Source organism: Sinocyclocheilus rhinocerous, unplaced genomic scaffold, assembly GCF_001515625.1.
Source record: "Sinocyclocheilus rhinocerous isolate Xijiao unplaced genomic scaffold, SAMN03320098_v1.1 scaffold771, whole genome shotgun sequence".
NCBI classification, from domain to species: Eukaryota; Metazoa; Chordata; class Actinopteri; order Cypriniformes; family Cyprinidae; genus Sinocyclocheilus; species Sinocyclocheilus rhinocerous.
This window is the reverse complement of record NW_015640450.1, coordinates 61587-76918: the sequence shown is the minus strand read 5'-3', so window position 1 is coordinate 76918 and position 15332 is coordinate 61587. Positions and strand designations below refer to the sequence as shown.

The window sequence follows — 15332 nt, the reverse complement described above, 5'->3', positions numbered from 1 at the left end:
ATATGTATAAACTCCACTGGGATCCCCTAAAGTCTCTGTAATATTTTTATGTGCTGCACTACAAATTGTTTGTGAAGGGAGTAAATTAACTTGTCACACACAGACATAAGCACTAGTAAAACTTATTTGCTGCACATGCTAACACCTTTTTATTTTTTAAGGACTATTTACAATCCAAAAGACAGCCACATCTGCTTGTAATTAATTATTAAATGGAGTCAGTAAGTCAGTGATTGGACAACGGCGTCTACTTGACTAACTAAGGGGAAGTAATTTCTGCATTTAATTAATTCATAATTGCCACTGAGCTCCATGCCAATGCACCTGCGCTCCAAACATAACATGTCATGTTTAGGTCTTTATATAATCACCAGCCAGGACCTGCATTGATAAATGAAAATGCATGAAGGGGTCATGTAATTAAATTGATCAAAATGTAATAATATTACCTAAATATACGATTCAGAAAAGATTTATTTTCATTCAACCAATCAATGAATAAATAAATAATTTGAAGGAATATTTATATCCAAAATATTTAAGTTAATATATATATATATATTAAATTACAGAACCTCAGCATTTGCATTATAGAGCTGGGAGGGGTTGTACATGGGTTGGATGTTGGGAGGCTCTAAAGAGAAAGGAAAAAATGAAATCGCATCATATGACCCCTTTAATTCAATTAATCCTACAAAAACACTTTTTACAAAAAAACTCTTTAATCATCAGTTTTTATAGTAACGTTATACCATGAAATGGCTGAATTAATTTGATTATAAAATTCGAAAGCAGATATTTCTCACATTGATTAGGATTGTGAGTTATGACTGAAGATGGCTGTGGATTTGTATTGTTGCTTGTGATGGCAGGGACAGAACTCCTTGCAGTGATTTAGACTGAATACCAAATATGAACATTATTTTAGTTTGACACGTCAGTGTAATCATCTCCAGCTTTGATCTGAAGTGGGTAAAAACAGAAGCTCCATTGTCTGACTATAATGCTCTTTAATGTCAGGACTACAAAAATGCTGCTGCATATTCTATGTACTGCAGAATTGCTTTACTATTAATCATCAGCAGATGGCGCCGTTTCTGTTCTGCACTAAACTTGGACCAACTACTGTGGGATTGTCGTGCATGGCTAAATGCTACCAATGTATATGGACTGATTAGCTGCAGATTTAAGCAGTAAAGTCAGTGTTAATACCCAGCAAGAACAAAGATTCAGTGTTGCGTTTGATGTCTGTCATCTCAAAACTAGACTGATGACGTTTGATGCATCAGGTCAGTCCCAAAAGCAAAACTCAAAACTCTTGTTTAAAGATGTCAAGTATTGTTGTTATTATTATTATTATTTGCATAATCAAGATTTCCACTTTACTTGTAAAGAACTTTGTTTTATATGTTTGACCTGATCTAATATCCAAATATCGATCTATCATCAAGCCCTCCACTTTTAAAATCTTTTAACCAATCAAATTCTCAAATATCACAGCGTTGTTACTGATTGGTCAGTGAGCGGCGACAAATATCCGTGCACTCTTTAAATCCCCCTCTGTTCTGATATGAGCTTTTGCAACACTTTATATACATATTAAAAAGTAAAAGGTCGTGTGTTGTAATTATCAAGTTATTTCTTTGTTTTTATTAAATACTGAAAATAGAAAAAACAATGGTTGAGCAATTCGTTGGTAAATGGAAAATGACTTCAAGTGACAATTTTGATGAATACATGAAGGCTGTAGGTAAGACAGAATATACAATAATGTTACATAACAATATACATAAAATCATATATAACATATATGCTTGATCAATCAAGATGCAATTTTTTTGTCCAGTTGTATTACAGTCATATACCTGTTGAAAATAAATACCAGCAATGGCATTGTCTGTACTGTATTTCAGGCAAAATATTTGTATTTGTACACAGGTGCTGGTTTTGCTTCTAGGCAAATGGCTAACCTAGCGAAACCCAATCTGTCGATTGCTGTGGATGAGCAGGGGTTCATCTCCATGAAAGCTGTCACTACCTTCAAAACCCTGGAAATCAAATTTCAATTAGATGAAGAATTTGATGAGACAACAGCAGATGACAGGAAAGTCAGGGTAAGGGTTAAAAAATAAATAAATAAATAAGCAAACCAGCAAATACATAAAGAAAACGAATATTTTTTTACTGTATTTAAAAAGTGTGTGTGTGTCTAGTTTATTATTTTTAAGCATAATTACATTTCCCTTTATTCCTTAATTCACTTCAGACTACTGTGAGCCTTGTAGATGGTAAACTAATTCAAAAGCAGACCTGGGAGGGGAAGACCACAATAATTGAAAGAGAGATTCAAGACTCCAAAATGATAGCGGTATGTGTACAAGCCATCTACACAATATTAAAACAAATGTTTTATTTACCTACATATTAAAAAAAAGAAAAATTTAATTTGACCTTTTATTTGATTTTATTGCAAATTGGCTTTTCAGTGCTGCATCCATTGTTCAGCATGCTGCTAATCTCTCTCTCTCTCTCTCTCTCTCTCTCTCTCTTTCTTCAGAAATGTATCATGGATGATGTGGTCGCTATCAGGACATATGAGAAAGATGTGTGATGAAAGATGCACAAACTTTGGGCTTTAAGACAGATTAAAGACCTCATTAGATTTTAATATGGCTGAATTTGACTGATTTGATGTGAAATATGAATTGCTTTTTGCTTTATAAACATAATAAAATAATAAAAAAGAAAAAATGTCTCTTCACTCATTGGATATAAACATTTTGTTCCTGTATGTGACCCTGGACCACAAAACTTAAGTCGCTGGGATATATTTGTAGCAATAGCCAAAAAAACATTGTATGAGTCGAAATTATGCCAAAAATCATTAGGATATTAAGTAAAGATCATGTTCCATGAAGATATTTTGTAAATTTCCTACCGTAAATGTATCAAAACCTAATTTTTGATTAGTAATATGCATTGCTAAGAACTTCATCTGGACAACTGTAAAGGTGATTTTCTCAATATTTTGATTTTTTTGCACCCTCAGATTCCAGATATTCAAATAGTTGTATCTCGGCCGAATATTGTCCTATCATAACAAACCATACATCAAAGGAAAGCTTATTTATTCGGATTTCAGATGATGTATAAATCTCAATTTCGAGAAATAGACCCTTATGACTGGTTTTGTGGTCCAGGGTCACATATAAGCATGAAATAAGTGACCTAAGAGCTGAGGAATTGGAAAATAATTACATGAAATTACAAGCTGAGTAGCATTATTACATCACGCAGCATAACTTAACATAATTATAGTTAGATAACACAATAGTAGACACTTTCATTTGTATTTGGACCCAATAAGGTGCTAATCACTAAGCTTACAAGAAAGATCCAGTATAGCTCTACAAGTTCAGAAGTCAATGCAGATTTCACATTCTCTCCTCAGACTGTCCTTAGGTTTCTCCTAAGGCAGCCAATGCAACATTGCCGCTCTAGAATAAATATAGCTACAATTGCTATTAAACGGCAATTGCCATGCAGAACGTCCCACACTGTTTCCCATGCAAAATGATTTCCATTAATATGTGGTCTAAACTTCAAACAGCCTAAAATTGACCTCAAATGGCTGCCATGGCAAGACGCTTGACATCCAATCGCAACCGTAAAAAGATATCATCCGAGCAGCATTCATCACCACCTCCTAGTGCCCGGTGAACATGTGATGTGTTAATCCTCAGCAGTCCAGTTCACAATAGTTTCCTGAGTCTAATAACCTCAATACCCCCAGGATTAGCACTACTTTAGCAGCTGGAGTGGCTGACCATGCGCTCCATGCAAACTTCTGCTTCTAAAATATACATTCCTCTTTTGTGATCCTAATCTTACTGAGCATTATAATGCAATTTATATTAAAGCATGTGGTGTGAAAGAGGATTTTGCTTTATTTATAAAGATTAATATGCATTCAGCAGGATTGAAAGTATAATTTGACCAAATAATGTTTTAGGAGAAGCAGCAAGAATTGTGCATTGACTTTTAATGAGCTTTCTGGAAACCGATATTTTATTATTATTATTATTATTATTAAAGGGTCATGATATTGTTTTTATATAATAATAATAATAGTTATATAATAATTATATAATATATAATAATAATCAGTGTTATATTAAATGATGCAAGCTTTACAGGGTATTGTTTAATAATAATAATAATAACAATAATAATAATAATAACTTTGCATAAATTCCAAACAAGTCTGCACGGCTTCAGTCCTTATTATATCAAATGATGCATGCTTTATAGAGTCATGGTATTGTTTTAAAATTGTTTTTATATTAATTAATAACAATAACAATAATAATGATAATAATAATAATAATAATTCCTTTGCATAAATTCCAAATAAATGCTGTATTTCTGTATGGTTTCAGTTATGTTATGTCAAATGATGCATGCTTTATATATTCAAGATATTGTTTTTTTTTTCCAAATTGTTCTTATATTATTTAATAATAATAATAATAATGATAATAATAATAATAATAATAATAATAATAATTATTATTATTCCTTTGCATAAATTCCAAAACAATGCTGTATTTCTGTGTGGCTTCAGTCAGTGTTATATCAAATGATGCAAGCTTTATAGGGTCATGAGACAGATTTAAGTCTGAGAAAGTGAAGCCTTGAATTTTCTCTGTGGCATTTTCTCTCAATGCGCCATTGTTTTCTAGACTTTACTTATAAGGGACACCATTTTAGGAATGTCCTTCAATTTTTCCATGAGCTTAGAATTTCAGGGAATTTGATAATATTACTCTGCGGCAGAAAGTTGGGAGCACACTGTTTGATTTGCATTAGTCTATAAGTTTCAAGTCATTAAGTGTTATCTGCCACTGTCAGTGGAATAGATATAAACCGTTTCCCATTAAAACAATATTGCAACCTTCTTTTTAAAATCGAAACGTGATTTATAGATATAAGTGCTTGATTGATATAATACCAACAACTTGCTGAATATCAGAAGCAAATGTTTGCTATTTTAATACTGCATTGAATGTGAAGGGTCTGCAATAGGTGAAATTAGGACAATCTGTGACATCAGGTAATGTTGGACACCTAAGATCCATTCAGCCTACTTCAATAGGATACTGGTAAATTGATGTTTTTCTCTTTCAGTTTGAAGTATGGAGTCTCTTAAAGTAAAGAAACGAATAATAAAGAAAGGGTACATGTAGTTTAATAGAGCTCAGCTTTCATAGAACTTATAGACAGAGTTTAGTCTCAGTCTCTGAGAGTATTTCAAACTAATTTTAAACAGTAGTTCAATTTATGAATCATATACTGGATTATAGTATCTTTTCAACAGTTAATTTATAATTTAAGCCATCAGTTCTCAAAATCAGAACAATATTTAGGCTACTGCATTTGATGTATTTTCAACTTGAACCATGTATTGTATGAGGAATAACTTTTTTCTATATAATACTGACATCTGGTGTTTATTAACAGCATGATCATGTTTTCAATCTAATCTTTCTAAAATGCAATTGCATTAGATTTAAATAAGTTTAAATTAGGTGCGCAAATTATGTAGAATTATGCAAACAGTTAAACAGCTTTTTTTAAACTTTCTTTTTACTTTGAAACAGAATGATCCTTTTCTGTAGTGCTTAACCGTCATAATTATTATTATTATTTTTTATTATGCAATAGAAGAACAACAAATACAATGACAAAGACAAGTAAGAACAAAAGACAATAAGGGTTACAAACAATACTCCAAAGCATACTATGTTAGCTTATAAAACTTACACCATGAAAGAGTCGTACATGCAATAGAATTATTAGAGTTTCTTAAAGAGTTTACGTACACATCAAAATCTTTCCTGAAAATAAAAAAGTAGGGAGTTTCCTTTGAAAATGTACACTTATGAATGTAAAATTTAGCAATATATAGCAATAGAGTAATAATAAATTTACAGTGAGAAGGGTCTAAATTCAAAGAGTAACCAAAAAACACAATTTTTGGGGTTATACAAAAGTTTGGATATAAATATTTTTTAACAAAATTGGAAAAGTCAACCCAGAACACTTTAGAATAAGCACAGTCCCAAAATAAATGATTGATTGTTTCTTCAGACTGAAGGCAAAAGGAGCAATTGGGGGAAATACTATTGTTAAATTTAGCAAGTTTGTAATTTACCGGATAACAATTATGGATAATTTTGATAGAGACTTCAACAACTTTATTAGATAAGAAGAATTTTTGTCGAAGAAGCCAAAACTCTTCCCATTCTATATCACTAAATATGTTATTCCAAAAACTCACACAAGCAGGTAAAGAAATCTGAGATCTATTAATAATTGAACGGATGTCTTTGTTTGACATGGCATTGAGAAGACTTTGGTCAACAAATAAGTTAGTGTTATCAAAAAGAGGAGAGTCTAACGAACCTTTAGGGCCAGATTTTACTAAAGGTATAATACAAGAGGGAATTGCACCAAACACAATGGCATATTCTCTTGGGGGGGGACTGGAAAAGAAAATTCTTGCATAAATTGTTCATAAGTAAAAAGGACACCACGATCATCTAAAAGTTGACTGACTAAAAGTATATTTTTATCAAACCAATTGTGAAAAAAAAGAGATTTATTTTTATATCTAATATTTTTATTATTCCAAATAAAGTAGCTATGTGGTGAAAAATGATAATTATGTATAAGTGACAAACTTATTAAAGCCGTTTTATGAAAACAAGATAAATTTAAAGGTATTTTAGAGATGTCAAAGTTGGAGCGCAATAAAAAATGTAAACCTCCAGCAGAATTAAATATATGATTTGGAATAAAATTCCAGCAGGATGTGGGGTTGTTTAAAAATGTTTTTATCCATTTAACTTTAAAGAGAATTATTAAAATCCACTAACTCAAAACCCCCCATAAACCGTCATAATTATCTGAAGAGCAAGAACATTCGAGTGATGTCATACTTTCCATTTGGGGTGAAGATGAGACTTGATGCAAAAGATGTGAAAGACTTGATGCAACACTGACATTTATTAAAAATAGTTCACAAATGATTAAAGATGTAACGACTTTCGTAACTTTTAATCATTTTTATGGCACCTACAGACATGCAAGGAGGCCCTTTAAAACAAATCTCTGTACCATAGTTACCCATTCATTGCTAAAGGAACAATAAAAGAAACTTTTGCAGATTTTATTACAAAAACAAACAAAAAAGTATGTAAATTCAAAGTTTGATTAGTTTGTTTCTTAATTACCAGCATATTGCACGTTGATAGCAAAACTTATAAACGGAATTTAATTAAATAATTATGATTTAAATAAATAATCCAACATGATTAATACATTTAATAAAACAACACTGGCCAAACGGGCAGTAGCCCTGGAGTGCTACTACTGTAGGCTACTGCAGTGGAAGTAATTTACTTATCTAATTTACTATTTAATTATATTTCTAATATACAAAGCAAAAGCAAAGATTAGTTTCTTTTAGAAACACTTGTGGTAACCACTTCCGCCAAAATAGTATAACGTTAGTTACTAAAGTTATTGTGTCTACATTAAAACTATGCTAACTTAGCATAGGTCATGATGTCATTAAATATTTTATTAAACCGTACACTTTGAACATATTTCGCTTTTTAGTAACACTTTTGATTGGCTGCTGTGTGTAGAAAAGTACCTTACGTTCCGAAAAGTCATGTTTAAAAAGAAGACCACCTTTCCGTCGTTACGTTTGTTTGTCGGCGCTTTCGGTACTTTTCTAACGGGAGCGCAACTGATGGGCCTTTTATTTTGAAAAACTGAATTTCAGTGAAGTCAACGGTGTGATAAACGGAGGCTTCACGGCGGCCGAGGACCGTTGACAACAAAGGCGAGAGGCAGATTTTTATTTAGAGTCAACACGGTTTCATCAGATAAGCGCTTAATTATTCAGGATCAGAAAGAGAAAAAACGACCGCTATCGTCGTGCTAATTGGGTAAGTAGGTTATTTAGATTTTGTTGTGCTTCAGCGGTGAAATGACTTGTTTGTAACGACATGCATTATTATTAATACGTTTATGTGCCATAACAACAAGTCGACTGGTTGACAGCGATAAAACTGCATTTATTTTTTTATACTTATACATATAAACACTATATTTCTCTCTCTGATGTAACCTCTGGGTAATGTCAAGTTGCCAAGCTAACTCGGTTATCATGACTGATCTGAACACAAACGAACTAGAAAAAGCTGAAAGCTCCTGTATTGATTTTATTATTACAAGTAACAGATGCGCTACAAGGAATGCATGGAAAATAAAACCATCCAGCTATTAGAAACAGTGGTCAGCTAACGCTACTCAGCTGCAAACACGCCCTGGTGACTATTTTTGTCAGTGTAAATAATAGTGTTTTGCAACACATTACAGCACAGTCCAGTGGTTATTTTCTCGTGAGTCGAGTGTGTAATCTATGTAATGTGTATGTAAATGGCAGAGGCTGTAAACACATCGCCCAGCCCCTTCTAGGAAATCGACGTTTGGCTATAAACAGCGCAAAGAATCTGGAGCAACACACACACACACACACACACACACACACACACACACACACAGCAGCTGACTTCCTGCATGCCGAGCATTTCACTCTCTAACTGGCGGAGAAATTAAACGTTAACGTATCATAATACCCTTACAAAAGTTACCATGGTAACTATAGTTTCCTCGCCAAAATGCCATAGTTACTACAGTTATTATTGCTACCGTAGATCTGTAATAGATTTAATATGACATATGCTTCAAACTTTGCTTTTTGCTAATCAAAAAAATTATACATAGAGAAACACTTTAGAGAATTTTTATTTAAACGATCCACGAAAGATGAAGGCTCCAGATAACTTGGGCTTCTAGAAAAAGCTGTTTTATACTACATGCCGCTTGTGGGTGCTGCCATGCTTAGATCACATGACTAACCTTATGCAACTGACAGCGACAGCAATAATAATTGAGTTTATTTTATACACAAAAATGATTGAAACTGAATCCAAAAATGTCTATTATATGCATGCGTGAAGTGTGAGCAAAGTGAACAAGTACAGCTGGTACTAAGCAACTGCTAAACAAAAACTTAGTGAGTGCACTTTTTTTGTGGAGGATTTTTAAAGTATGTGGTTTTATGTGAGTAACTCTTGAACTCATAACATAACTCTCATAACTGTTTTATGGTGGAAAGTAACTATGGTTACCATGGCAATATATTTTTGTAAGTTTATACATGACAAGCGCATTACAATGCCCTGCAGATCTGGGGCACTTTGATATAAAAAGATTAAAATGATGTGTGTGATTTAAGCTATCATAACCGAGTGGCTTTCAGATTTCTAGATGTTCAATGATTGAATGAAACTTTGTACGTTTTACCAATGAGAAGCTTAAAGAGATTGTTTATTCAAAAATGAAAATTCGTCCATCATTTACATTTACTTCCTCATGCCATTCCAAAACTGCATGACATTCTTTCTTCTGTGGAACATAAAAGAAGATATTTTGAGAAATGTTGCAGTGTTTTTTTTTTTTTGGTCAATCAATAGAAGTCAATGGTAACCAAAACTCTTTGCTTACCAAAGTTCTTCAGAATGTTGTATTTCGCAGAAGAAAGAACGTCAAACAGGTTTGAAACTAGGTTTGGAATTAGGATGAGTAAATTATGACATAATTGTAATTTTTGCATGCACTATCCCTTTAATGTTATATGACACCCCTCTTTAAAATATAGTTCACACTATATAATATAATATATAATATAAAATATAGCTCAATATAAGCCAACTCGAGACCAAAAGAGGTTAGCCGTGAAACTATGCCAGACGAGTTGTGTTTTACCCATGAGGTTGCCTGTCTGTGATGAAATTCAAGTCAGTATTTGTAAATGGCCCAATTTATTTTTCTGCTGTTAAGATACTACATTCGCAATGTCGGTGTAAAAATGAATACAGCTGACACCTCAGGTGTCCATGTTGACAGATGGCATTTGTGGGGGCATAACTTTTGCCCTGCTGAATCCTGCCCCTCGACAGAACCTGCTCGCAGTAGGTCGACAGTAGTTGGCGAAGGGAGCCGGAAGCCCCTATAGTGTTCCTGGAGGAAGTCTGTTTCGTTCCTCACAAGCTCCTGTGGAGAATGAGTCAGTATGTTGAGACAATTAGCCGTCCGCTTCTAATCCAAGACCTGTTTTCAGTTTTCTCTCTGGAAGGTTGACAAGGATTCGCGTAGATGTGCTGGTTTTAGATCAGCTCTTAGAAGCGGCTATGCTCTTGCAGGTCTTCTAAAGGACACACATGTGAAGTGGGACATGTTTAGCATCTGCTTCTGTCAGGTCTCTCATGTGGTTAAACACGTGATTTTGTTTTGTAAGTGCTGTTTGGTTATGGTGCGGAGTCAGTTTGCTTCTAATAAGCACTTCAGGCCTTTTCCTGCAGGTTTTTACTACACGTGGTTAGGGCTGCACGATAAATCGAAATGGAATCGAGATCGCGATTCGACAGAAGCTGCTATAGTCATGCGTATCTTTCAGTGAAGCACGGTTCTGTGACCAGCAGTAAATCTCCATCCAAAGGCCAGAGGGCGCTCTCGCGCTGAAACTCCAAATACGCTTCGCAGAAGAAACCCAGAAAATGCCTATGGCTGCAGCTGAATAAACAGAAGATTCAATTGCTTTCATTGATTCAACATGACTAATAAACACACGACTACGGCAATATACGGTTTATCTGAGTTCTTATTATTATAATTTTCATTAAAATAAAGTATATTTATAATGCAATGCCTTTATCACTGCTTAAATACTATGAAATATGTTGCGTGCCTTATTCTGTGTAAGAAGCCTCATCTCACAGAAGGATTTATTTCAAACACTCGACTGACATTATGAAGTGAGTTTGGAGTAAAAACATGTTATTAAATGTGGTATTTTCACATGCTTTCAGATGGAGCAATGCCTTTATCACTGCTTAGATACTATGAAATATGTTGCGTGCCTTATTCTGTGTAAGAAGCCTCATCTCACAGAAGGATTTATTTCAAACACTCGACTGACGTTATGAAGTGAGTTTGGAGTAAAAATATGTTATTAAATGTGGTATTTTCACATGCTTTCAGATGGAGCAGCATTATCTTCACAGAGCCGTAGTTCACTGAGAAGTTATGCATACAGCTGTCATTATCGCGAACGATTTCTTCGAATTTCAGAATTGTGCAATAAAATCGTCTGCGTTTTTTTTTTTTGCGTAACTTGTCAGTGAACGACGGCTATGTGTAGTAAATTCTGCTCCATCTGAAAGCACGTGATGATGATTTCCTGCTGATTACAGAACCGGCTTTTTTAACAAAATGCGCATGACAATCGCATTCGATTAATCTTGCAGCCCTACACGTGGTTGTAAAGGTTATACATTTATCACAACTTCAAGTTGGATTTATTTTCTTTGGCTTGTGTTTTGCTTATTAACGTGCCTTGTGGTGGAGTTGGAGATTTTTCCGATGTTTGCTATATGATGTAGCTAGCTCCTATCTGATGAAGTACAGTGGACACATTCTTTGCTTTATTCTTGTTTCCAGGAAGCGCACCATGTCGGCTATCTGTGGACCCACAGGCTGAAGAGGTCTGATCGTTCTGGAGAGCAGGGAAGCGAGAGATGGGGAACACGGCCACCAAGTTCCGCAAGGCACTGATCAGTGGAGATGAGGTTCTGGCCTATCAGCTGTACGAGGGCAACCCTCAGTTCAAAGAGTCTCTAGACCCCAACACCTCATATGGGGAACCGTACCAACATAACACCCCGCTCCATTATGCTGCCAGACATGCCATGACACGCATACTCAGGTAAGACACGGTTTATCCAGTAATATTTAGTATTTGGCATTCTGCTTAGTTTTTACTTAAAGGCAGGGTATGTGATTTTTCAAAAACACTTTAGAAAACTGATTCGGGCCGAATCGCAAAACAAACTTGTAGCCAATCAGCAATAAGGGGCGTGTCTACTCGTGATGTGGAGGGGAGAGCTTTCAGTGCATGGGACGGACATTAGCCGAGCCGAGCGACAGAAAGATAGAGATGGCGGATAAAAAACAAAAGAGGAAAACGTCTGCGGAACGATAAGGCAAGAAGTAGGACCCGTGTAAATATCGGATCAGCTTTCCAGCGCTGGAGAGAACTGAAGGAGCGGAGGCCTGCGATCGGACGCCGAGGTTGCTATGTTTCTTCTCAGTAGGTGAGTAACACCGTGTCTACAACAGCTAAAGTCTGCCTACACTGGACGCGATCAAACGACCGTTGAAAACCATTTGAAATTTGTGTCAGCACGTCATAATAGAACCCGGCAGCAGTTTTCTGTCGGGATTTGTTGAGCCGCGCCGCTTACGTCCGTAGACACGGTGTAACATTGGTTTTGCTTTGTTTCACTGAACTAATCGTTGCCTGGGTTGCGTACGTATATGTGGGGCGGAGCTATCGAAATAGGGGCAAGACCCTTTTGGGGTAGGGGCGTGTTTGTTGTGGTGATTTCAAATATCAACATTGGCTACCAGAAATCCCTTACTCTGCCTTTAAGCTATTACCGAGTTGCTTTCTGATTTCCAGATGTTTAATGATTGACTTTATGGTTTGGTTTCTTATTTTCATGTACATTTTCATTAAAAAATGAAAATTCTGTCATTATGTGCTCACCCGCATGTTGTTCCAAAACTTTATTTCTTCTTTGGAACATAAAAGAAGATATTTTGAGATATTTTCACAGTTTTTTTTTTTGTATTTCATATTTTTTTATTTATCTGTAGCTGTGATTAATGTGCTAATAGCACTGTTTTGTTGTCATATCTATTAATTTATTAAAATACATTAAAAATGCCATTTACATACAATGGCTTGAATAAATCTTCTATGATGAGCTTATTTTCAATTTCTAAATTATAATTAATTTTGATGTTTTTTGGGGGCATAGACTAAAAACCATATTAGGTAGTTTGGCATAGGCTTTTAATATAATTTCTTATAAAAAAATATTCTAACAAAACTGCTTATTAAAATGTTAATGTACATTTAGGAAATGTTAAAAACATTTGTCCATCAAATCATGGGGTCCAACCAACATGAAAAAATGCAAAAGAAAACATTAAACAAGAAATGATACCATAAAGATGGCCTGAAGACCGTTATGACTCTGTCAGTGTCAATAAGTGTTTTAAAATATCTTATAAACCTTTTCATGACAAGACAATGTTAGTTAAATGTGATGTGGAGCCACTACCTGAAGATGTAATGATATTTATGAATTAAGAATTCATTAGAATTCATCCTTTTTTTTAGGATATATGTATATATATAAAATAATAATTACGACACATTAAATTATTTTTCTACTTTTTTCCCCCTAAATTATTTTTCTGCTTTTCTACTCATTACATTTTTAGAGTCTTTAAACTATAACCTTTTTTGGAAATTGTATATATATATATTTTTTCAAAGCCATATGAAACCAACATGAATACAGAGAGAAGATTTTGAAGAATCTGATTTTAAACTAAATTGTTCCATTTCCTTATTGCAGACACTCTTTATGTCATTGACCCGCAAAACATTTGAATCTGACACACTCATAGGTCTATCTGTCAGGCTCCAAGCAATATTTGATAAATGATACCTAAATGATAAAAGATTTCCTTGTTTCTGAAATGCTTTCAAACTGTTAGAAGTACTCAAATCATCACATTCTGCTGTTTTTCTTGCCCAGTGTGAAACTCTTTGGCCTAGAAAGTGTGGAATTTTAGAGGCCAATCTTTGAAAGTTATTTTAAGGCAAAACAGCTGTTTCAACTGCAAATATGATGAAGATTCTGGGTCTGAATCAGCAGGCCAGTGTTGCTCAAAATTTATAGCTATTGGAAGGAGACTCTTGTTAGTTTGCTTTTGGAAAGTTATATGTTCTATATGGGGGTGGTGTGGTGTAAAAAAATAATCATTGGCATATTGTTATTGTCAGAATTTTATTATCGATACATCCCTAAAATCTGGTTTCTTAAAACAAAACCAATTGAGAACCAATTTTTTTTACCATTTCCCAATGTTTATTGAAAGTGCTTTTTACCTTTTATTTGTCCATGCCATCTTTTCTCAGGTCCTTCCTCTTCAGCAAGGATGGGAACCCCAACAAACGTAACATGCACAATGAGACCACACTACATGTGTTGTGCATGGGGCCAAATATCTTGCTATCCGAAGGGGCGCTGCAGCCGCGACTAGCCCGTCCCTATGAAGATGAATGCAGACGGGCTGAGTGCCTCCAGATGATCCTAAAATGGACCGGCGCCAAACTGGACCGTGGTGAATATGAGAGTGCTGACGTCAGTGCCACCGATAACAAGAAAAACACACCACTACACTACGCCTCTGCCTCAGGGATGAAGACATGTGTGGAGGTACATATGAGACTATTATAAAACACACTTGTAGCCTTGTATCTGTCAAAACGTGCACAGACACAGTTTTTGTGTCCAAAATCATTCACTGATTCACTATTTCCATATAGTGAACACTACATAAGAGAATAGGGAACCGTTTTTGGACACCGCACCTGACTACACCAAAATAGGTGTACCGCTAACAATCTTTCTGTAATGGCAGATCGTGGAGACATTTAATTGTTCATGTTCTAATATTGTCATATTGCACACCCCTACCGCCAGTCATTTGATTACCTTTTTGACCACCTGGCTCGTAGGCACAAGGTGCTTTGAGTTTGAGACCCCTGATGTGGAACATTTGGAAATCTTGAATTGAAATGTTTGTTTTGACAGTAGAAATTATTAAACCGTCTATAAGCAGAAGCCTAAGAAATCCATTCAAAGAAAATGTATTCTGCAAAGTGTTTATTGGGTAACACTTTATAGTAAGATTCAATAAGGTTAACATTAGTTCATACAGTATACATAAATGCATTGAACAACGTGTTTAAAAAAAAAAAAAAAATTTTATAGTTAATGTTAAATAATAAATATACTATTGTTCATTGTTAGTTCATGTTCATAACAGATGGACTAATGTTAGCTAATTTATAAATCAAGTTAAAATGTATTGGGATATATACAAATAAATAAATAAATAAAATAACAATTTCGATTAATAAATGCTCTAAAGTTTTTATTAATTGTTTCATATTGATTGTTGCATTAACTGATGTTAACATATAGAACATTATTTTACACTGTTAAATAATTGGATTCTCATGATAAATGTGACCAAAGTCTCAAAAAAAAAAA

General features: G+C 34.5%; 2 protein-coding genes across 2 annotated transcripts in view; both read left to right on the top strand.

The window, feature by feature from the left end:
• Window positions 1–1577: 1577 nt before the first annotated feature.
• On the top strand, window positions 1578–2725 carry fabp4b (fatty acid binding protein 4b). The gene is made up of 4 exons (XM_016568915.1): window positions 1578–1750; window positions 1939–2114; window positions 2267–2368; window positions 2558–2725. Exons 1-4 carry the CDS (start codon window positions 1678–1680, stop codon window positions 2609–2611), a joined length of 405 nt encoding a protein of 134 aa, XP_016424401.1. The 5' UTR covers window positions 1578–1677; the 3' UTR covers window positions 2612–2725.
• Window positions 2726–7865: 5140 nt separating this feature from the next.
• LOC107752829 (ankyrin repeat and IBR domain-containing protein 1-like) overlaps window positions 7866–15332 on the top strand; it is a 29851-nt gene continuing 22384 nt past the window's right edge. Inside the window, exons 1-3 of the mRNA XM_016568890.1 lie at window positions 7866–8018; window positions 11638–11902; window positions 14192–14492. Of these exons, the coding sequence (XP_016424376.1) occupies window positions 11715–11902; window positions 14192–14492 (489 nt within the window). The 5' untranslated portion in view covers window positions 7866–8018; window positions 11638–11714. The remainder of the gene's footprint in view (window positions 8019–11637; window positions 11903–14191; window positions 14493–15332) is intronic.